Below are 22,464 nucleotides of genomic sequence, written 5' to 3' on the forward strand. Positions count from 1 at the left end.
TTAAAATAAAGATTGGCACAATTCGTCGCTAACATTTCAATAAGCGCTATGTCTCGCGCAAAACCTATGTTAATGACGCGTTTTGAAATGTAAGCGACGAATTATCAGTAACTTTGAATGGCACCTGCCAATCAATAGTATTTTGAATAATCTTACTCCGATATTATCACTACCATTAAAAGATACATAATCTCGGAACTTCTATTTGGTTGCTCTTCTGATCCACAAAATTCCAACCACTTCTGACATAATTTTTCTACTTGTGGAAAACAAAAAGGCCTCTTTTGGCCGCCCATCGTTTAGTCTACAAACAAAAAAATTGCGAAGCACTTAATTTTTTTGCGAAAACTTTAACGTTAACAGATCCAAAAAGTTTAAAAATAATTCACTTTAGCAGCAAAAAATATGTCACGCTTGAGCTTGAACATAGCCTTCTAATTTGTTTATGTTTACAGCTGTAGTGCAGTTGTATTAGTGGGGAGCAATGGGGAGCTTTCGAAAATCACGTTACGCATTCTGTCTATTCAGCACCCAGTTTGCTACAATACGACTTTAAATCACTAAGTTTTTGTTGAAAACAGAATCTACTAAGGAATGAGTAAATCAAACAAATGTCAGAATTAGGCGAATTTTATTCAACCTTCGGTAAATTCGGAGTGGAATGCTCTAAATTATGCCCACTAATTCCTGAGTAGGTTAAGTTATAATGAATTAATCAGTTTGAAACTAAACGTCAGATTTGGATAAATTCAAATTCAGAACTGTGAAAAATACGGGTGTTCCCTCTGAGCTACTCTGTGGCTTCAGTGTTGACGAAAATTGAGTGATTTCGAACGAGGGAACATGGCCTAATGTTGACAATCTGATAGTGAAATTTTTAGTTACATCCATGTTTATTGACCTTTGCTGCGTCTTTTGAGAAAGAATTTCTACATCTAATTGAGGTAATTGTCGAGATATACAAGAATAATATGAAATAAGTTGGATAAATTTAAATTTGTATGGAGATTTAAGAAACGTGAAAATTTTAGACTCTTCCGGACAATTTTTTTCCATTTCAGCATTAACTTATTGTATTTATATACTTTGGTAACTGTCAAACAAAGCATTTTGTAAAATTATTTTAATCGCAATGTTTGTTTACATTTTGTTCTACACGCTTAACACAACATAGTCAGTATAATTTTATTTTTCTACAAATTATTTTTGAACAAAAAAAATGTTGAGAACTGCATGAAACCATGAGGAAAACTTTCAACCAAATGAAAAGAAGCCAATTTTACAGCAGACTCACGAACAAACGGCCACCATATTTCACACACCATCAGACCCTTTATGCTTGCTTTTTTTCTACACCTTTCTCTACGTAGCTCCTACCACAGCAATTTTTCATCATTTTCTTGCAAAAATAGCAGGCAAACACACTCACTTTTCCCCGCACAACACACCATAAATAATATTTTCCATCCCCCGTTAACGTACTTCCATGCACGCTTACTTGAAACAGCCCAGCTTTTTGTGAAGCAAAAAAAAGAAGAAACTCACATGAACCACATGAAATCTGGCCTCTCATCAGTTGGAGTCTTTTTGTGCATCCTTTTGAAAAATGCCTTCCCACGTCCCCTTGCTCAATGCAGGCCGTGACTACTGAAGGAGGAAAAAATGTGTGCAACATTTTCTCAAGCTCTAAAAAAGACTCTGGGGAAGTAAAGCACGGAAAATCTTACGTGTTCATCCAATTTTCCCAGTTTTCTTCGGAATCAAACTTACTCAAAAAATGAGTAGTGTGGCTTATGTCAAATTTGAGTAACTTCATCTTCGACTTGAACCAGTTTTGTTAACATATGGGTCATTCCATCTGAAGCGGAACAGCATTTGAAAATTACCATCTCCGATTCTGCTCAAATTCGGCAGAGCTGTTGAGACTATCAAAACATGCAAAAATCCCGAATTTCATCCAAATCGGACCTCCCCCTCCAGTTTTGTACCCTCCCAAAAAATCGACTTTTTGGCGATTTTTTAGCGAAACCCCTATCTTCAAACGGCGATTGCTCAAGAACCACAAATCTGAGAGGGTCGGTCTTAGACTCAATTTCGAAGGAAATTGGACGTAGAATCCATTTCCGTGATATATAAATTTGGATTAAAATATTCTTTCTACCTGTATTGTGCAATTGAAAACTTTAAAAGGCCGTATCTCAAAACAGCCCTATTTATTTTTTAAATTTGACCTCACCATCGTATTCCCCATCCAATTTTACATAAGAATCACTTATCGACAGAAAGGAATATGTTTCGTTCCAGAGATATCGAATTTTAAAGTTTTAAGTATTTGAGATTACCTACATCAGCCACGCCCGCCGCATCTGCTAGAAGCACTCGATCGTGCTGATCAATAATTACCTACTACCTGGTGTTCTGTAAGATGAGTTATTTTTATAATTTTATACGATTTTGAGATAATCAATACCTTGAACAATCAATTTTTTGTTTAAGGAATATTTATTGGGTAATTTTGAATGCACTGTTTTTCCTGATCTCAGTGTCATTGAACCATATTAGGTAAAATTTGAACTTTTAATATTTATTTGCAAATGCTACAACGTTTTTACAACACAATTAAAAAAAATAACATTTTTCTATTGTTTTCATATTTTTCCTAATTCCTCATTTCTTCCCACTTTATCAAATTATTTCTTTTATTTGAAGCAAGAACAAATGTAGAGCTGGATGTAGTAGATGAAATAATTCTCATGGGTTCTAGAGCTTTTGCCATGTGCGGTAGCAAAATAGTGCCATTCAGCAATAAACCCCAAAATCTGCCTTACGGCTTGAAAGATTGAGCATGATCATATTAAACCGATTTTTATATTGTGAGCAAGTTTCATCTGAAGAATTTATTGTTTTTTTTTTCAAAAACAAAACCATATACTTCTGATACATGTGGACAGCAGCTGTATCGTCTTCCAAGATTTCGAAATGATTGACAAAAAAAAAAGATAATTGTTCGGACGGTGTCGAAATCAACACCACTTAATTTGATCTTAATCAGATAATAAATCCGATTAATCTTTGTGATTTTCTTACATTTTTCAGTTTTATACTTTCCAGAAATCCTCTTGCTTAATCATGCTTCACGAGAGTTTTATTCATGTTAATTCATAATTTTTAACACGATAATGTATCGTATACTTTTTCTTAAGTGTTAGATCAATTTCAATTTCCTGCTAGCTCAGCGGGAATTCCATTCTGCCCTGTATTGCGTGTCGTTCTTGCTCTGTCCTGTGGGCTAGCACATAAATTCACCGTATACTATTTTTTTAATTTAAGATTAATACAGCAGTTTCCTACAATTTTTGCCTAATTTGCTAATGATTAATTGGGATGAAATCTTATTTCAATAAATAACCAGGTAGCAGTTATTGATCAGCGCGCCCGATTGCTTCTATCATATGCGGCGAGTGAAGCTAAATTAGGTAATCTCAAATACTTAAAACTTCAAAAATCGATATCTCTGGAACAAAACATATTCCTTTCTGTCGATAAGTGATTCTTATGTAAAATTGGACGGGGAATACGATGATAAGGTCAAATTTAAAAAATAAATGGGGCTGTTTTGAGATACGGCCATTTAAAGTTTTCAATTGCGCAATACAGGTAGAACAAATATTTTAATCCAAATTTTGATCACGGAAATGGATTCTACGTCCAATTTCCTTCAAAATTGAGTCTAAGACTGACTCTCTAAGATTTGTGGTTCCTGAGTTATCGTCGTTTGAAGATAGGGGTTTCGCTCAAAAATCGCTAAAAAGTCGAATTTTTGGGAGGGTACAAAAATGGAGGGGCTGCGGAAAGATAGATAATTGATTATTTAAAATGGTTTATTTTTATCGTACGCGTGCCAGCTGAGCAGTAGTGCTATGGGCTGGACTTATCAGTATATTTTTACTGTTTTTACAATTTAGATAACGCGAGAAAATTTCAAAAATAGTAAATAAATGACGCTTTGCTCTTCATAAAATCGATAGTTTGATGAGTTAATACTAAAACTGAAAGTTGGAATAAATTTTTACGATCATTTACGACGAAAATTATCGCGAAAAAAAACCGGACTGTGCGTCCCAAGAAGCACTGCACTTATGAAGGCATTATTCAATTATTATGACCAATCACCCCATGCACACAAACAGCGACACAAAAGAGACGAAAATTATCGCGAAAAAAAACAGGACTTTGCGTCCCCAGAAGCACTGCACTTATCTGAACTTACTCAAAATTAATTTGTATGAAAAATGTCAGATTTGGGTAAACTTCATTTGAATCAGTTGCCTCACATCTCATTTATGAGTAAGTTTTGTTTCGAAGAAATCTGAGTAGTTTTGGATGGAAGTGTATTTTCAAATGAGAGTTCCTGATGAGTTTGACAGTTCGGCTTCGTTTAGTGTATGAAAAGGAACTATAAATTTTGTGATTGCCTTCTACTGCGTGTATCTTCTAGCTGTCAGGACCCTTCAGAACAATTTATTACGATTTGTGGCTACAAAGTCTCAGCCGAAGCGTGACTAAGTCTAAATTGAGTTCATTTGTGGAAAACCAGTCTTTGCCACAAAACAGTTACACCTCCTTTAATCCAATCCAGTGTTGCCAGTGCAATTCATTCCGGTCCAAATTCCACCAAATTAGGATAAAAGCTCCGCTCTTCCGTAAATACTTGCTCAACACCCAACTCTTCAAACAACCCGCTTCAGTGCGTGATTAAGAACTTCCCCGTGGATCATTATTCTCGAGTGCCAGGGGTATCTTTCTTATGCAGAAGAAGCACTTCGGTGTTTGCGAACCACTTCCTCGCCATCAAGAAACCCATCAACCTGGTGGTGGTGTTGGCGGCGGTGAGGATCCTTCGCGGCCGGGTCCGAGAATCACACTTGACTAAATCCACTCTTGGAACCCGGGAGCACCATCAGCAGCAGCAGCAGCTTGTCCTTGTCTTGTCTCGTTAGTTTTGTATCTGCTGTTTGGTGGGAAGGATCTTCTGGAAGTGGAACTAAAAGTAAACCTCGACTGCGGTTCTAAGATGTGCACAAGTTTGGTGGAATTTTCGGGAAGGATTTGCAGAAGTTGGGGTTCTTTGAAGTTATATTGCATGGCTGCAACAATTTCTAGAAAAAATAATTCATTTAAAAAATGGGTTATTTTAAATACATAAATTGTATAAACTTCTAAAAGCGTGTAGACAATGTTTTGATTTAAACCCTCATTTCAAATCACTCAGTTTTCTTTAAAGCCTACTCAAAATTTAGTAAATGCGTCAGATTTGTATTAATTAAGCTCAGTTTTCGTTAAATTCTGAGTGAAATTCAATTAAATCTGACAAATTCCTAGTTTACTCATTTCTGAGTAGGATCAATTTTGATGAAAATTTAGTGATTTGGAAAAAATGGCATCCAATTCCTCAGTTTTGGGTAGGTTCTGTATTTTTCTAAATCGGTTTATCCAAAATGAGAGTGACCAAGATAACTAAAATTAGCTGGGAACAAGCTGTCACTGCTTCAAATTTCACAAATTTCAGCCCAAATCAACCACAACTTCCCGTAAAACCCACTTCCACTAATGCTGTGGTAAGTTTTGCCGCAAACCACGTGTCCCACTTACACAAACGTGTGCATCGCGCGTAGCGCCCCCGCCCCCTATTTCACGCGCCCTGCCCAAGAAAAGGAAAAAGGGTTCTTCTGCATCGCCGGTTCCGGCGGGTTCCTTCAGGCGTCCAGAACCACACCGTTCGTTACGAAGCCAAACCAACCGTGTAATGTCGAGAGGAGGGAGGGCAAAATAATAGTCACTTTTGCTCTGGTGAAAATGTGAATTCACACTCGGGTGGGATTTTCTTTTGTTTGAGATTTCATGTTCCTTTCTTGAGATTTCATTGTGGTCATGAACACACTAACGGATTGTTTTTGCTTTGCAGATGGTGACGATGCCAAGCCGACGACGGAGCGCGTCGAGAGGAAGCCCAGTGACAGCGGTGACAACGGCAAGGTGAGTAGGACAAAGGTGGGAACGTCAGACAGAACGTCTGACACTTTGGTTCAGGATTGTTGAATAGAAGGTGGGAATCGACACACGCTTTCAATCAATCAACTTTACTCTCCATTGATCAAACATCAATCAGCGCGGTGGAAAAGTTTGTGTTTGAACTGCTCCTTCAAAGCGGCCCAGCAAATTCCGCGATTCCCTCCGCAAGTTCCGTCGAAATTGCCACGCTGGCAAATTTCGGAGGAAAAACTTTGCCGTACAGGCAAAATTGCGAGTTTTTTTTTTCGTGGAAAGTCAATATCGCACGCGCTTCGATTTCAGCTCAGAGAGAACGCCGCCGGTTGGTATTAATAAAAAGCAATGTGTGTTGGTGTGGGTGGTTTGGTTTTACCGTGTAACGCGACGGAGGGAGGCAAATTTTGGGAATTTTGAAAAAAGGGCGAAAAAAGCGAACGGGTTGGTTTTGGAACTTTGTCAAGAGGGCTTCTCGGTTGTGGTTTGGTTTTGCTTTTTTGACGAGAAGATTATGGTTTTTACAGGATGGCTGCCCGGTGTGTATGTGTGCATGAGTGTATGTGGGCAGGTGGTTTTCTGGTCAGGTGAAAATCCTGATGGGTTGTGTTGCTTGCGATAACGTGATGCTGGGGATTTCAGTTGTTTTTTGCTCCTCTTCTTGTTGATCCACATACAGTCATGCCTCGGTTTTGCACGCCTCGGTTTTGCACTGCCCCGGTTTTGCACCGTTCAGCTGCCTCGGTTAAGCACGGCCCAGTGCTTAACTGAAGCACAGAGCTTATGGGATTTTGGCTATATGGGAGACATTGGCTATAATTCTATGAATAATCATGCAAACATCAAAAATTATAGTGTTTTGGAATCGGGATGATGTCAGTTATCCATTAAAATTATTATTTCATGAAAATTTTCACAAAAATACGTATTTTTCCTGTATTTCGAAAATGCATTTTTCTAAAAAATCCAAAGATATATTGTTATTGCAATATGGGTATCAAATGATCAGGTTTATTTCATACATTTTGGATGTAATAACAACATTTTTAGAAAATACTCAAAATTTTCACAAAACTACGTATTTTCGAAAAAAATACTCAAAATTTCCATTTTTACAATGTGGGTATCAAACGATCGGGATTTTTTCATACATTTCGAATGTAATAACAATTTTTTTTAAATACTCAAAATTTTCACAAATCTACGTATTTTCAAAAAAAAATACTCAGAATTTCCATTTTTACAATATGGGTATCAAACGATCGGGATTTTTTCATACATTTCTAATGTAATAACAACATTTTTAGAAAATACTCAAATTTTCACAAAACTACGTATTTTCGAAAAAAATACTCAAAATTTCCGTTTTTAAAATGTGGGTATCAAACGATCAGTATTTTTTCATACATTTCGAATGTAATAACAACATTTTTAGAAAATACTCAAAATTTTCACAAAACTACGTATTTTCGAAAAAAATACTCAAAATTTCTGTTTTTACAATGTGGGTATCAAACGATCAGGATTTTTTAATACATTATGTATGTAATCATTTGTTTTGAAAATTCTCAACATTTTCACAAAGCTTCGTAATTTAAAAAAAATATCAGTTATTGCAGTTATTGTTATATTATTATCGTTTTATACCCATATTGAAAATTGAAATTTTGAGTATTTTTTTTCGAAAATACGTAGTTTTGTGAAAATTTTGAGTATTTTCAAAAAATGTTGTTATTACATTCGAAATGTATGAAAAATCCCGATCGTTTGATACCCACATTGTAAAAATTTAAATTTTGAGTATTTTTTTCAAAAATACGTAGTTTTGTGAAAATTTTGAGTATTTTCAAAAAAATTTTTATTACATTCGAAATGTATGAAAAAATCTCGATCGTTTGATACCCATATTTTAAAAATTGAAATTTTGAGTATTTTTTCGAAAATAACGTAGTTTTATGAAAATTTGGAGTATTTTCTAAAAATGTTGTTATTACATCCAAAATGTATGAAAAAACCTGATCATTTGATACCCATATTGCAAACACAATATATTTTTGGATTTTTTAGAGAAAAAAAATGCATTTTCGAAATACAGGAAAAATACGTATTTTTGTGAAATTTTTCATGAAATAATAATTTTAATGGATAGCTGACATCATCCCGATTCCAAAACACTATAATTTTTTGATGTTTGCATGATTTTTCGTACGATTAAAGCCAATGTCTCCCATATAGCCAAAATCCCATAAGCTCTGTGCCTCGGTTATGCACGCCTCGGTTTTGCATCCCCCATATGCGGTGCTAAACCGAGGCACGACTGTAGTTCGGGACTGTTGCGTGGGTTTATTTTTCGGCAATATTGCTTTTTTTTCGGCTGGTGGTAAACGATGTGGGCGAGCCAGGAAGAATTTTTAATCACAGTTATTGGCGCCACACGTCAGAGTTTTGCATGGAATCCACAAAAAGTGTTATTAAATTTTATTGAAAAATAAATAAAATGCTTCAATATAAAAACCAATGCCAAAAGTAAACCTGAAAAAAAAACAAATTTAAATAACAAAAAAAAAATTCCTAACAAATTGAATTAGATCAACAACATTTGTTCCGTTGCATTGCGGTACGCCTCATAAATCAATTAGCCTTCCGGCTCGGATAAATGGATCCACGGGGAGCGTGAAAAATCAATTACACAGTCATTACTGACGCCTAACAGTTTTGGTCAAGGTGATGAGAAAAAGGTGGGAATTTATTAGTAAATTTGAGTTTAAGGTTTTTGGTTTTGTTTATGTTGTTGTTTATATTGCTTTGTTTAAAAAAAAATTAAAAATGCTTGAACCTAAGTCTGAAATAAAACATTGACGTACCCACCCACATTATTTTATCTTGGGCTAGCCATCGAATATATAAAAAATGTCAGGTAGAAATACCCGATGGAAATTTGTTCGTGGTTAAAAATCAATTACTGAGTCGCTATTGACGACTAATGGATTTGAACCAAGGTGTACGTAAAATGGTGGGAATCAAATCTTCAATTTGAGTTAAATGATTTTTGAATTTCCCAGTGCTCTTAAACAAATTGTACTAACAAAAACTTTAAAGCTTAATTTTAGAAATATAAGAAATGACGTTCCCACCTACAACATTTTATCTTGGTCTTCCCATTGAAAATAATTAAAATTTCATAAACTGGCCAGCTAGAAATTCCCGGCCGGAAATTTGTCCGCGGTTTTGCCATTGTTGTTTCCCTCGCAGCGTCAATTTACCATTAATTAAGATTAGTCGCGCGCACTTTTCCGGGCCATTTTCGTGCCAACTTCCGGCCGCCGGGAAATTAGTCCCCAGGACGAATTTAGTACCCCCACTCTCGGTGGAAGGTTAATAATGTTGACCCCGGTCAAGTGGGGGAAAAGCTGTGGCAGTGGGTAATTATGCTAATTTTATTGGCAACACTAATCGGATTAACGAGCGCGCAAATGAGTCGAGGGTTGCCAGCTTGGAAGAATGGCAGTTAAAAGAGAAAAGATGGCGGCGGCACTCGTTGTGTTTACATGTTATCTTGGTCCGGCCAGACATCAGAAGTGGACTGTCTCGGTTTGAGATAAGCACGGTCTCGAGGACGAAAGAACGACGATGACGATGGCTTTCTTGCGAAAGTTTGGAGGATTAATTGAGACAGTAATTAGCTGTACGGCAAGAGTGGACGCTTGAATCAGTTGACATTTTTTTCTTGGTTTTTTTCTGATAAAATTTTACATCATTATTTTGAGCATGGTTGCTACTCGGTCAATAAAGGATTCTCTGGAGTCATACTATGAAACTAAAAAATATCAATGCGAGCTTTTCATGATCCATAATCATACATGATCTTTACATTTTTGTCAATACCGGCGCCCTCCGAGATTTTGTCGCTTTATGCCTGAAAATACCGCGTAGGACCGTTTAAAATTCTCAAAATACTCAAAATTCCAAAAAAACATAATTTTCCAGATTTTTTAAATTAAAAAAAAATTCTTAAAATTCTTAATTTTTTTAAAATTTTTAAAATTCTTAAAATTCTTAAAATTTTTAAAATTCTTAAAATTCTTAAAATTCTTAAAATTCTTAAAATTCTTAAAATTCTTAAAATTCTTAAAATTCTTAAAATTCTTAAAATTCTTAAAATTCTTAAAATTTTTAAAATTCTTAAAATTCTTAAAATTCTTAAAATTCTTAAAATTCTTAAAATTCTTAAAATTCTTATAATTCTTAAAATTCTTAAAATTCTTAAAATTCTTAAAATTCTTAAAATTCTTAAAATTCTTAAAATTCTTAAAATTCTTAAAATTTTTAAAATTCTTAAAATTCTTAAAATTTTTAAAATTCTTAAAATTCTTAAAATTCTTAAAATTCTTAAAATTCTTAAAATTCTTAAAATTCTTAAAATTCTTAAAATTCTTAAAATTCTTAAAATTTTTAAAATTCTTAAAATTCTTAAAATTCTTAAAATTCTTAAAATTCTTAAAATTCTTAAAATTCTTAAAATTCTTAAAATTCTTAAAATTTTTAAAATTCTTAAAATTCTTAAAATTTTTAAAATTCTTAAAATTCTTAAAATTCTTAAAATTCTTAAAATTCTTAAAATTCTTAAAATTCTTAAAATTCTTAAAATTCTTAAAATTTTTAAAATTCTTAAAATTCTTAAAATTCTTAAAATTCTTAAAATTCTTAAAATTCTTAAAATTCTTAAAATTCTTAAAATTCTTAAAATTCTTAAAATTCTTAAAATTCTTAAAATTCTTAAAATTCTTAAAATTCTTAAAATTCTTAAAATTCTTAAAATTCTTAAAATTCTTAAAATTCTTAAAATTCTTAAAATTCTTAAAATTCTTAAAATTCTTAAAATTCTTAAAATTCTTAAAATTCTTAAAATTCTTAAAATTCTTAAAATTCTTAAAATTCTTAAAATTCTTAAAATTCTTAAAATTCTTAAAATTCTTAAAATTCTTAAAATTCTTAAAATTCTTAAAATTCTTAAAATTCTTAAAATTCTTAAAATTTTTAAAATTCTTAAAATTCTTAAAATTCTTAAAATTCTTAAAATTCTTAAAATTCTTAAAATTCTTAAAATTCTTAAAATTCTTAAAATTCTTAAAATTCTTAAAATTCTTAAAATTCTTAAAATTCTTAAAATTCTTAAAATTCTTAAAATTCTTAAAATTCTTAAAATTCTTAAAATTCTTAAAATTCTTAAAATTCTTAAAATTCTTAAAATTCTTAAAATTCTTAAAATTCTTAAAATTCTTAAAATTCTTAAAATTCTTAAAATTCTTAAAATTCTTAAAATTCTTAACATTCTTAAAATTCTTAAAATTCTTAAAATTTTTAAAATTCTTAAAATTCTTAAAATTCTTAAAATTCTTAAAATTCTTAAAATTCTTAAAATTCTTAAAATTTTTAAAATTCTTAAAATTCTTAAAATTCTTAAAATTCTTAAAATTCTTAAAATTCTTAAAATTCTTAAAATTCTTAAAATTCTTAAAATTCTTAAAATTCTTAAAATTCTTAAAATTCTTAAAATTCTTAAAATTCTTAAAATTCTTAAAATTCTTAAAATTTTTAAAATTCTTAAAATTCTTAAAATTCTTAAAATTCTTAAAATTCTTAAAATTCTTAAAATTCTTAAAATTCTTAAAATTCTTAAAATTCTTAAAATTCTTAAAATTCTTAAAATTCTTAAAATTCTTAAAATTCTTAAAATTCTTAAAATTCTTAAAATTCTTAAAATTCTTAAAATTCTTAAAATTCTTAAAATTCTTAAAATTCTTAAAATTGTTAAAATTCTTAAAATTCTTAAAATTCTTAAAATTCTTAAAATTCTTATAATTCTTAAAATTCTTAAAATTCTTAAAATTCTTAAAATTCTTAAAATTCTTAAAATTCTTAAAATTCTTAAAATTCTTAAAATTCTTAAAATTCTTAAAATTCTTAAAATTCTTAAAATTCTTAAAATTCTTAAAATTCTTAAAATTCTTAAAATTCTTAAAATTCTTAAAATTCTTAAAATTCTTAAAATTCTTCAAATTCTTAAAATTTTTAAAATTCTTAGAATTCTTAAAATTCTTAAAATTCTTAAAATTCTTAAAATTCTTAAAATTCTTAAAATTCTTAAAATTCTTAAAATTCTTAAAATTCTTAAAATTCTTAAAATTCTTAAAATTCTTAAAATTCTTAAAATTCTTAAAATTCTTAAAATTCTTAAGATTCTTAAAATTCTTAAAATTCTTAAAATTCTTAAAATTCTTAAAATTCTTAAAATTCTTAAAACTCTTAAAACTCTTAAAATTCTTAAAATTCTTAAAATTCTTAAAATTCTTAAAATTCTTAAAATTCTTAAAATTCTTAAAATTTTTAAAATTCTTAAAATTCTTAAAATTCTTAAAATTCTTAAAATCCTTAAAATTCTTAAAATTCTTAAAATTTTAAAATTCTTAAAATTCTTAAAATTCTTAAAATTCTTAAAATTCTTAAAATTCTTAAAATTCTTAAAATTCTTAAAATTCTTAAAATTCTTAAAATTCTTAAAATTCTTAAAATTCTTAAACTTCTTAAAATTCTTAAAATTCTTAAAATTCTTAAAATTCTTAAAATTCTTAAAATTCTTAAAATTCTTAAAATTCTTAAAATTCTTAAAATTCTTAAAATTCTTAAAATTCTTAAAATTCTTAAAATTCTTAAAATTCTTAAAATTCTTAAAATTCTTCAAATTCTTCAAATTCTTCAAATTCTTAAAATTCTTAAAATTTTTAAAATTCTTAAAATTCTTAAAATTCTTAAAATTCTTAAAATTCTTAAAATTCTTAAAATTCTTAAAATTCTTAAAATTCTTAAAATTCTTAAAATTCTTAAAATTCTTAAAATTCTTAAAATTCTTAAAATTCTTAAAATTCTTAAAATTCTTAAAATTCTTAAAATTCCTAAAATTCTTAAAATTCTTAAAATTCTTAAAATTCTTAAAATTCTTAAAATTCTTAAAATTCTTAAAATTTTTAAAATTCTTAAAATTCTTAAAATTCTTAAAATTCTTAAAATTCTTAAAATTCTTAAAATTCTTAAAATTCTTAAAATTCTAAAAATTCTTAAAATTCTTAAAATTCTTAAAATTCTTAAAATTTTTAAAATTCTTAAAATTCTTAAAATTCTTAAAATTCTTAAAATTCTTAAAATTCTTAAAATTCTTAAAATTCTTAAAATTCTTAAAATTCTTAAAATTCTTAAAATTCTTAAAATTCTTAAAATTCTTAAAATTCTTAAAATTCTTAAAATTCTTAAAATTCTTAAAATTCTTAAAATTCCTAAAATTCTTAAAATTTTTAAAAATTCTTAGAATTCTTAAAATTCTTAAAATTCATAAATTCTTAAAATTCTTATTTTGTTTAAAATTCTTAAAATTCCTCGAATTCTAAATTTTTTTAAAATGTTTATTATTCTCAAACTTCTCAAAATTATCAAAGTTCTTAAAATTCATTTTTTTTTTTAATTCTCAAGATTCTCAAGATGCTTAAAGTTCTCAAAATTGGATCCTAAAATGAAGCATAGATTACTGATATTATTGTTTACGGCGATAAAGCTTATTTTTTTTAGTACAATGACCCTTTGTACGACCACAAAGTGTTTAAAATGGATTTTTAAATCAATTTTGAAAAATTATCCTCGCGGTCCTTCTTGACAGAAAAGCTCCTATTTGACAGCTCGTTCCAAGGGGACCATAGTTGATCCATCGAAAAAATGTTGTCTTGTCAATTTTTTTTTTTTTTTGCATTAAAATGAAAAAAAGTGATTAGAAATGGTTTTTAATCGTGTTTTTTACCGTTGTACATAAAAATTGGCATAGTACCCAATTCTTTTAATTCTAAAATTTTTCATAATTATCTTAATTCTCAAAATTCATAAAATTCACAAAAATTCTCAAAATGGTCTCCCTGACCCAGTACAATTCTATCATCGATCCGAGCACTACTTGTCTCTCAATAACGATACATCACAAACGTCAAAATAGCCAGGACTACTGCGTTATGTTTACAGCAAGGACGATTTCTCATCAAGTGATTATTAAATCTTCCGTGACAAATTTTGAATCAAAAATGTTAAACTTGATCAGCTTAAATCCTAAAACTAACAATTATCAACTTCTAGAACAAAATGTATTAATCTGGAAACTCTCATAGCTGCATGTGTAAAAACATCTTGTACGAGGTTACAGTTACAGCTGCTCAGTACTTCATAGACAACATGTTTTACATTCTAACCTTAATTGAACATTTCACTTCCAACCAAAAACCGTTCTGTAATCTACTTCAATCAACTGAGGGTCTACCAGCATCCAGAGCTCCAGATCACCAATCTCATGACCTGCCTTCATATTCGCCCACGTTCAAGTGTCAGCTGCATCCGGAGCTTCAAACTCACAAAAACCACAAGGAATCAATCCTCTATACGTCTCGGCAGCTCGGCCCGGTCCTAGCCGTAACCGATATCCTTCCCACTCAATTCAATCACGGTTTCCCGCTTGTTCTTCCTTTATAGATCCGACATAGACTCCATGCCTTCCTATCTCGCATGTGTATTGAGTGATTCAATACGCTACTTCCTTCCTGTGTCCACCTTCCTTCGCCGGCGGCTTCCGTAGAAGTGGCACTCTCTTCCGTTAACGGCCACATGTGGAGTCCATTCATCGCCCGTCCCGTCCCGACGGATTGTGAGCTCGTCCTATTCAGCCCATTATTACACTCCGGCTCCTTCTTCTGCTTCTTTTATGGTCCGGGATCCACGTCTGTGCTGTGATGACCATAGCCAGTAGCAGCCGGAGCAAGTGAGCTCGAGCTCATCGTTCATCGTCATCACTTTCACGCGCCGTTTTGTTCCCGTTTCCCCGCCGCTGGACTGGTCCCAAAATGGCCAGCTCCTCTAGTCTTTCACGCCGGGCGCTTTATTACTTGATTAGAGACCGCGTCCGCTCGTGCCTTTTGTATGTGTCACGTTCCGGATACGTCCACGTCGTCATCCGTTACGTTCCGTACCCATTTTGGGTGGTATAGCAGGCGGCGCCGCCGCCGCCATATTGTCCTGATTGACGTTCGTTCTCCCTCCGCCGCCATCTCTTCCTTCCTTTCGGAATTCATATTTTCTTGCTGATTGATTTTTCTTCTTCCTCCTCCCTCATGTCATGCCAAACAGAAAATGAAAGTAATTTTTGTCCTACCTTCTCCATCTCCTCCTCCTCCTCGTCAACCTGGGATTGCCCTTAATGTGAAGCTTTCTTCCGGGAAAAATGTTGTTTGTCGCGTTCGGTGATGTTTATTGCCCCCCTCGTCCTTTTTTCGCTTTTGACGATCGATTCGTTAAGTTTTTTTGACAGCTACATTCGTCAAGTGACGCGGGCGGGGGAAGGACCAATTGTGTGACAGGTCAACAAGAGGAAACTAAGTGGTGTTTGCTGTTCACATTTTTGTTTCGGGTGGACGAATTACGTGACAAGAACATTCGTTTGGTGAATTGTTTACTCGAAGTTTAACCTTCAAAATAGGTGTTGTTGTGCTGTTGCTAGCCGATCAAGATTATTTGACAGTTTATTTTTACTCTTGACGATAAGTAGCTGTCAAAAAACACGCTTACAGAAAGAACGTAGAAATCGTACACACTGAATTAAACTTCAGAAGAATCTTTTCAATTTCAATTCGATTTTTGTATGTTTATGTCTACCAAAATTTCTTCTCTTGGACAGTAATGGCTTCCTCGAACCCTTCTTTTCCAGCGAGTGTGGGCGTTCTGGTGGCGCCACTCTCGCGCAATAGGGATATTCAAATCAGCCCGGCCCGGAAAATTTATGCCCGGAAAGCGACGCTTGGCCGTGGGCGCTTCCTTCTCTGGAGCAGATGCAACCACACCACGTGGCGTGGCCAAGCCATCGTGCTGGCAAATCGTTTCTGTCGCGAGTGAGTGACTTCGAGGCCGTTGAGCGGAGTGAATTTGAACTTTTAAAATGGAAAAAAAGATTAAAAAATCAAAACTACAGTTTAGTGTGTTTTTTGACATCTGTGATAAATTCATTCAAATTTAGAGTGTATTTTGGCAGATTTGGCTAAATTTAAAACAAAAAGATTGTAAAAACTCTAAATTGGGTTTACTGGAATTTATTGTGTATTATTGACATCTCTGGTTGCACCCTTACCAAAAATAATGATTGGCTGAGTTCGTTCTCCCACTTTTTCATATGATTTATTCAGTTTAGGTAAAACGAACTCAGCCAATCACAATTTTGTTTAGGGTGTAATCATCGCGATTTTAATTAACTCATTAAGAGTGCTTTTTGACAGCTCTGGTTTATCCTTTACACGCATGCATGCCAAATTTTGCAGATATTCGGGCAAATGAATTTAACTTGATTAAAAAACAATTTTTTTAAAAACTTTTATCAACAGAAGAACCGTAAAATGTTTATCTTTTTTGTGAGCAATTATCTTTTTTGTGAGCAAATCATTTCATTTCAACAGAAGAACCGTAAAATGTTTATCTTTTTTGTGAGCAAATCATTTCATAGGAAATCAACGATTTACAAAGTTAAACAATACGTTTGAGCTTTGAGCCTGTGCTAAAAAATCTGCAAATCATGCCTGTTTATACGATAACACTAAAATTGAGGGGTTTGGGAAAGTTTATCTTATGATTTCGAGTAAATTTTAAACAAAATTGACTAAATCAAATTGTTTCGGAATGGGTGGTGACACGTGGTGACTAATTTATTCAAGTTTAGTGTGTATTTTGACAGCTCTGGTTCATTGTTTACACGATAACAGAAAAAAAAATTCTGGGGTAAAGTTTATCTCGAGATTTCAATTATTTTTTATTCAAAATTTAATAAATATATGAGGAATGACAAACACAAGTATTACAATTCAAATTCTTCCGGAGTACGGTGGATAAAGCTCTCCGCGAAGCTCGCTGGCAACAGAGTGACATAACAATGTTAGAATGTGTGAGTGCACGGAAATGTTCGATTTCTCGCAACAGTAGTCAACTGCTGATTTAGTATCGATATGGTATCATGGTGGCCCTCGCACTGCAACCTAGTTCATTTGAGTTGGCGAGTTATTTCCTGGTGAAGTCAAAAATAGATTTTGCCCGGGAATTTCACTTGGCGAAAGTTTGCACCCACACTTGGACTGCCTTGTCTGTCACGTACTGTCACCACAAATTGGATCCTGGAAATTTTGGAAAATTAACAGGTCTTTTTTGCTATCTGATCTTACTTCCAACTTTAGTGATCGATCCTTAAAACAGAATAAAAAAGAAGCTTTAGAAATTTAATAAAAGATGCAATACTGAGATACTGTCTATTGTACACATTCTATTTAATTTGCTCATAATTGAGAAGTCCCTTTCAGCAAAGCTAGCATTTTTTCTGGGAAAGATTTTCTGACTTATTTTATCTTCTCCCTCAATTCCCAAAATCTCCTCAGTACTAATCCGACAATTAAATAAAAATCTGTTCACTGCAAAAAAATCCACTCCAGAAAATCTGCAAAAAAGAATCAGATTGCGTCGTCCCATTCTACCCTCTATCTCTCCATCTCCACCTGACAAAACATTCCTGGGAAATGAAAATTTTTTCTTCGAAACCATCTTCTCACATTGTCCTGCTGCTGCTTCCGGATGGTGTTATTGTTTCCTCACCTTTCTCACTTTGCCCCAAATCGCAGGAATCCTAAATTGGCTTCCCGTTCCAGGTGAAACACTCGGTTCCCTTGACAGCCCGTCCAGTCCCTTCCGCCACAGACAATGAGATTTTAATGTTTACACAAACGTGGGTTAATTGTTTTGAATTCTTTAATTTGACGTTAGCGTGTACCACTGACAGTTCGGTACACGTTTAGGGGAATTTAACGATTTTCAAAATAAGCAAACATATTTTTTCCGTCTCATTGTCCAGGATGTCTCCGCCTCCAGGAGTGTCCGGAAATAGCACCTTTCCGATTTGACCCAGTCAAATCTGGTGTGCGTCCACCTACGCACACGTCAGAGTAGGAAGAAACCACCACCGGTGCGGAAATTTGATTCTTGTTCGTAAATTTTTCCTCAACAGATGGTTAGGAAAAAGGAAACCCAAACAAACCTGGGCGATTCTAAGGCAAAACAGAGCTTGTCAACAAAGTAGGCGTTAAGTGCGAACGAAACGTCAGACGCAGGCATCGTCTGACAGGAGCGTTTTTCGCCATTTTGAGAGGGGCTTCTGTTGATTTGGGGTTCAAAGCGGGAAACCCTTTTCTAAACAAGACAGCACCGGAGGGACTATCTGCTTGAACTGGGCCCCCAGGAAAAATCTATTGTTTGCAATTAAATGGTCAGGTGTTGTCTTAATGTTCTTTTTTCTTCTTTTTAGCATAACATAAATAAAGAAGAGAAACTGTCAAATTGTTTTTGACAATTAAGCTACCCAAATTTGAGTAATATCTGACTTTCTGTAGCAATAAATTTAAATCAAAAGGTCAACAAAACTAGAATTTCAACCCAGCAAACGCTTTGAAGCTACGTGCTCTCGATTGTCAAAAGAAATTAACCTTTTCCCTTTCCTGTGGCCAACACTTTAACTCTTATTCTTCTAACTTTCAAATGTCGTACAAATGGGTAACTTCCCCTTTGACACCGGACCTTTTTGCCTCCCGTCAGTTTGTGCGAAAGTTTCCCCTCCCCTGACTGAAAAGTCCGTCCGACGTCCGTCGTTTGTCGTACGTGCAATCGTACGACGTCGCACGACAATGTCGTGCGACATTCGCACGAATGTCATACGTTTTTGCACCAAAATGTCGTATTTGTCGTGCGATCGATCATCGAAATTGTTCGACATTGTCGTACGACATTCGACCGACGTCGCACGGTTTTGTTATTTAGGATGTCGTGCTATTGTCGTGTGCTGTCATTTCGGAATTTTTAGGTTATTTTCGAAATAAAATTCATTTTATTTGTTGTTTTGCTGATTTTTATTGATATTTATTAGTTTTCACTGGCCTGGCACTTTGTTTTCCAAATATTCACTATCACTGCAGTCACAATTTTCCAAATTTCGCTTGATGATGGCCAATCCGGTAGAATTCTTGTGCTGCCCCGTGAGTAGTTCGTTCACCTCCATCGCTTTCACTCAGAGGTTGTACTCGGCCGCAAGTTTGTTCTTTTTTCCAGGTCTTAGTATTGATAATGGCGATTTTGACATTCTCTAAAAATCAAACACCACCAACACTTTCATTGTCCTGTTTGGAGACTGTTTGATACAGATCTGAAATGAATTAAATAAAAAAAAATACTGTAACTAGGGGAACAGCATCTAATTCCAGCATGCCTTTAATGTTGCCATATCAGCACTTTGACATTCAATTACAGCTCATAAAAAGCGTTTTCAACTGAAATCAAATGATAAATCGGTCAATAAGAAGTGAGCAAGCAAGTTTCTATCAAAAGTTTTGAAAAATTAGTTGTTTGAATAGTTAAAATAAGTAAATTGGATGGAGTCAGGAGCAAGTGCTTATTTTGCTAAACATACGATAATTTCTCCTATTTGATACCTGGCGAAAATATTCAAATTATTTAAAATTTCTAGAAGTTAAGAATTTTAGAAATTAAGAATTTCAAAACATAAAAATTAATAAAATTTAAGAATTGTAGATAATAATTTTGTGTTTGTAAAATTTTCGATTCAATAGTTGAATAATTTAATAATGTAATAATTTAATAATTTAATAATTTAATAATTTAATAATTTAATAATTTAATAATTTAATAATTTAATAATTTAATAATTTAATAATTTAATGATTTAATAATTTAATAATTTAATAATTTAATAATTTAATAATTTAATAATTTAATAATTTAATAATTTAATAATTTAATAATTTAATAATTTATTAATTTAATAATTTAATAATTAAATAATTTAATAATTTAATAATTTAATAATTTGATAATTTAATAATTTAATAATTTAATAATTTAATAATTTAATAATTTAATAATTTAATAATTTAAAAATTTAATAATTTAATAATTTAATAATTTAAAAATTTAATAATTTAATAATTTAATGATTTAATAATTTAATAATTTAATAATTTAATAATTTAATAATTTAATAATTTAATAATTTAATAATTTAATAATTTAATAATTTAATAATTTAATAATTTAATAATTTAATAATTTAATAATTTAATAATTTAATAATTTAATAATTTAATAATTTAATAATTTAATAATTTAATAATTTAATAATTTAATAATTTAATAATTTAATAATTTAATAATTTAATAATTTAATAATTTAATAATTTAATAATTTAATAATTTAATAATTTAATAATTTAATAATTTAATAATTTAATAATTTAATAATTTAATAATTTAATAATTTAATAATTTAATAATTTAATAATTTAATAATTTATTAATTTAATAATTTAATAATTTAATAATTTAATAATTTAATAATTTAATAATTTAATAATTTAATAATTTAATAATTTAATAATTTAATAATTTAATAATTTAATAATTTAATAATTTAATAATTTAATAATTTAATAATTTAATAATTTAATAATTTAATAATTTAATAATTTAATAATTTAATAATTTAATAATTTAATAATTTAATAATTTAATAATTAAATGATTTAATAGCTTAATAATTAATTAATTAAATTATTTAATAATTTAATTATTTATTTATAATTTTATGATTTTATAAATAACACCGACCAACAAAGTTTCTGCGCAGGCTCAACTCAAGGGGACCCCAAAAACATGTTTACTTTGTATTTTTCAAAAATTTCAAAATATTTGGACAGAGACGAATGGGTTTTCTCCAAAGTTTGTTTGGAGAATTAGAGCTGTTCGCTACTCCCACAAACTTCATGCTGCCCCCTCGAGTTGAGCCAGGTTTCAGAATTTTAGAGTTTTATAATTTTACTTTATTATTGTAAAATTTTTGAATACCCTCCCGGCATACCTCCCGGCACACCTCCACCGTTTAAAAAAACACGACTCACCCCAATCCGCTTTCGATCGCAGACCGGTTCCTTCTGGTCCCATCTTCCGGCATGATCCGCCGGGTTAACGATGTTTCACGTTCTCTTCCACCGTCGCGAAGGCTGAAATCAGGAAATCTGAAACATAATGTTATGATTTAGCCGCTCGCCCACTCCGGCCGGAACTTTCCAGCAAAAAAAGGAACAAAACTTACCAATCAACCAGCCAAAATCCTCACGAACCTTTACAACAATATTGTTTTTCTGATTTGATCAAGTCCGAACAAGATCAACTGAAGAGAACTGTCAAACTGTTTGCGTCGACGATAATCGACGTCGAATTGAAGGTAAATCGATGGAAAAACAATGTCGAGCATGTCGAGTGTTTGTCGCACGTTTGTCGTCCTTTCGACCAATCGATATCGAAACGGTAAAATCAAAACCGTGCGACAACTTGTACGACGTGCGACATTTTTCAAACAGGGTCTGAGTCAAATGAGTCCCCACTAAGGACTTAAAGTCGGCAGCAAAATGGGAACGAGAGCGGCAGAGAGATTTAATTATAAATGACAGCTGCTTACTGACGCTTTTCTGAGGAATTCCCACCCAAGAAAACGGCAAAAGAAAGAACTGCGAAAACTAAAGCGAAATGACATTTACTAATGACTTGACTTTTGCCCTGCTTCCTCCCGCCATTAAGCACTCTTGGTTTGGTTACGGGAAGAGGGGGGAATTGGGAAACATCAACACTTTGCCTTCCTGACTTGCAGGACTTTCGTTCCCCCCACCCTCCTTTAGACATCTTGGCTAGAACTTGCGGCAAGTTGATGTCGGATTGGATCAAGCTTGGGGAGAGAGTTGATGCAATCAAGCGCGCCTGTTTGCTTTTGATTAATTAGTTTCCAGTGTTTGCTTAGCAAACAGTTGAGCGCAATTTTGCGTGTACCCTGCGAACCAATCGCAACCAAGGTGGTTGGGAGAAGGTGGGAACGATTGGTTTGACAGATGGCGTTACATTTATCTTGCATTGCTGGGTCAAAGTAACAAATGTTACAGGTGAGGCAAGTTGTCAAGTTGATGCATGGTTGTTCCCACCTTTTAACAAACTATCTTGGTGCAGGTCTGCAATTAACTCATTAGCATCGCTCCCCTTAGCGTTAAGTGGTCATTAGTCGGCCTGGAGAATTGTTGGCGCTGGTGAAGATTTGCCATTGTTTTTGCTAATTCTATAATTACTCCAACATTAGGGGCAGTGTGAGTGGCAATCTGTCAACAAGTGGCACCCATTCCGAGGGGGCAGTCACTTTAGTGCCGTCTGGAAAAAAATGCTAGCGAAAAATGGAGGCCATTAAATAAAATTAACGCT

The 22,464-nt window shown here is 32.0% G+C and overlaps 1 protein-coding gene and 1 long non-coding RNA gene across 2 annotated transcripts in view; one reads left to right on the forward strand and one right to left on the reverse strand.

Annotated features, from left to right (window-relative positions):
• Positions 1–6,055, forward strand: part of LOC120418347 (uncharacterized) — a 172,022-nt gene extending 165,967 nt beyond the window's left edge. Inside the window, exon 7 of the mRNA XM_052711314.1 lies at positions 5,966–6,055. Within this exon, the coding sequence (XP_052567274.1) occupies positions 5,966–6,040 (75 nt within the window). The 3' untranslated portion in view covers positions 6,041–6,055. The remainder of the gene's footprint in view (positions 1–5,965) is intronic.
• A 12,719-nt stretch (positions 6,056–18,774) lies between these two features.
• Positions 18,775–21,561, reverse strand: LOC120431682 (uncharacterized). The gene is made up of 3 exons (XR_005607937.2): positions 21,314–21,561; positions 21,120–21,236; positions 18,775–19,351 (listed from the first exon to the last, which is right to left on the reverse strand). It is a non-coding gene; the product is annotated as an uncharacterized LOC120431682 (long non-coding RNA).
• Positions 21,562–22,464: the final 903 nt, after the last annotated feature.

Source organism: Culex pipiens, chromosome 1 (genome assembly GCF_016801865.2).
Source record: "Culex pipiens pallens isolate TS chromosome 1, TS_CPP_V2, whole genome shotgun sequence".
Classification (NCBI taxonomy): Eukaryota; Metazoa; Arthropoda; class Insecta; order Diptera; family Culicidae; genus Culex; species Culex pipiens.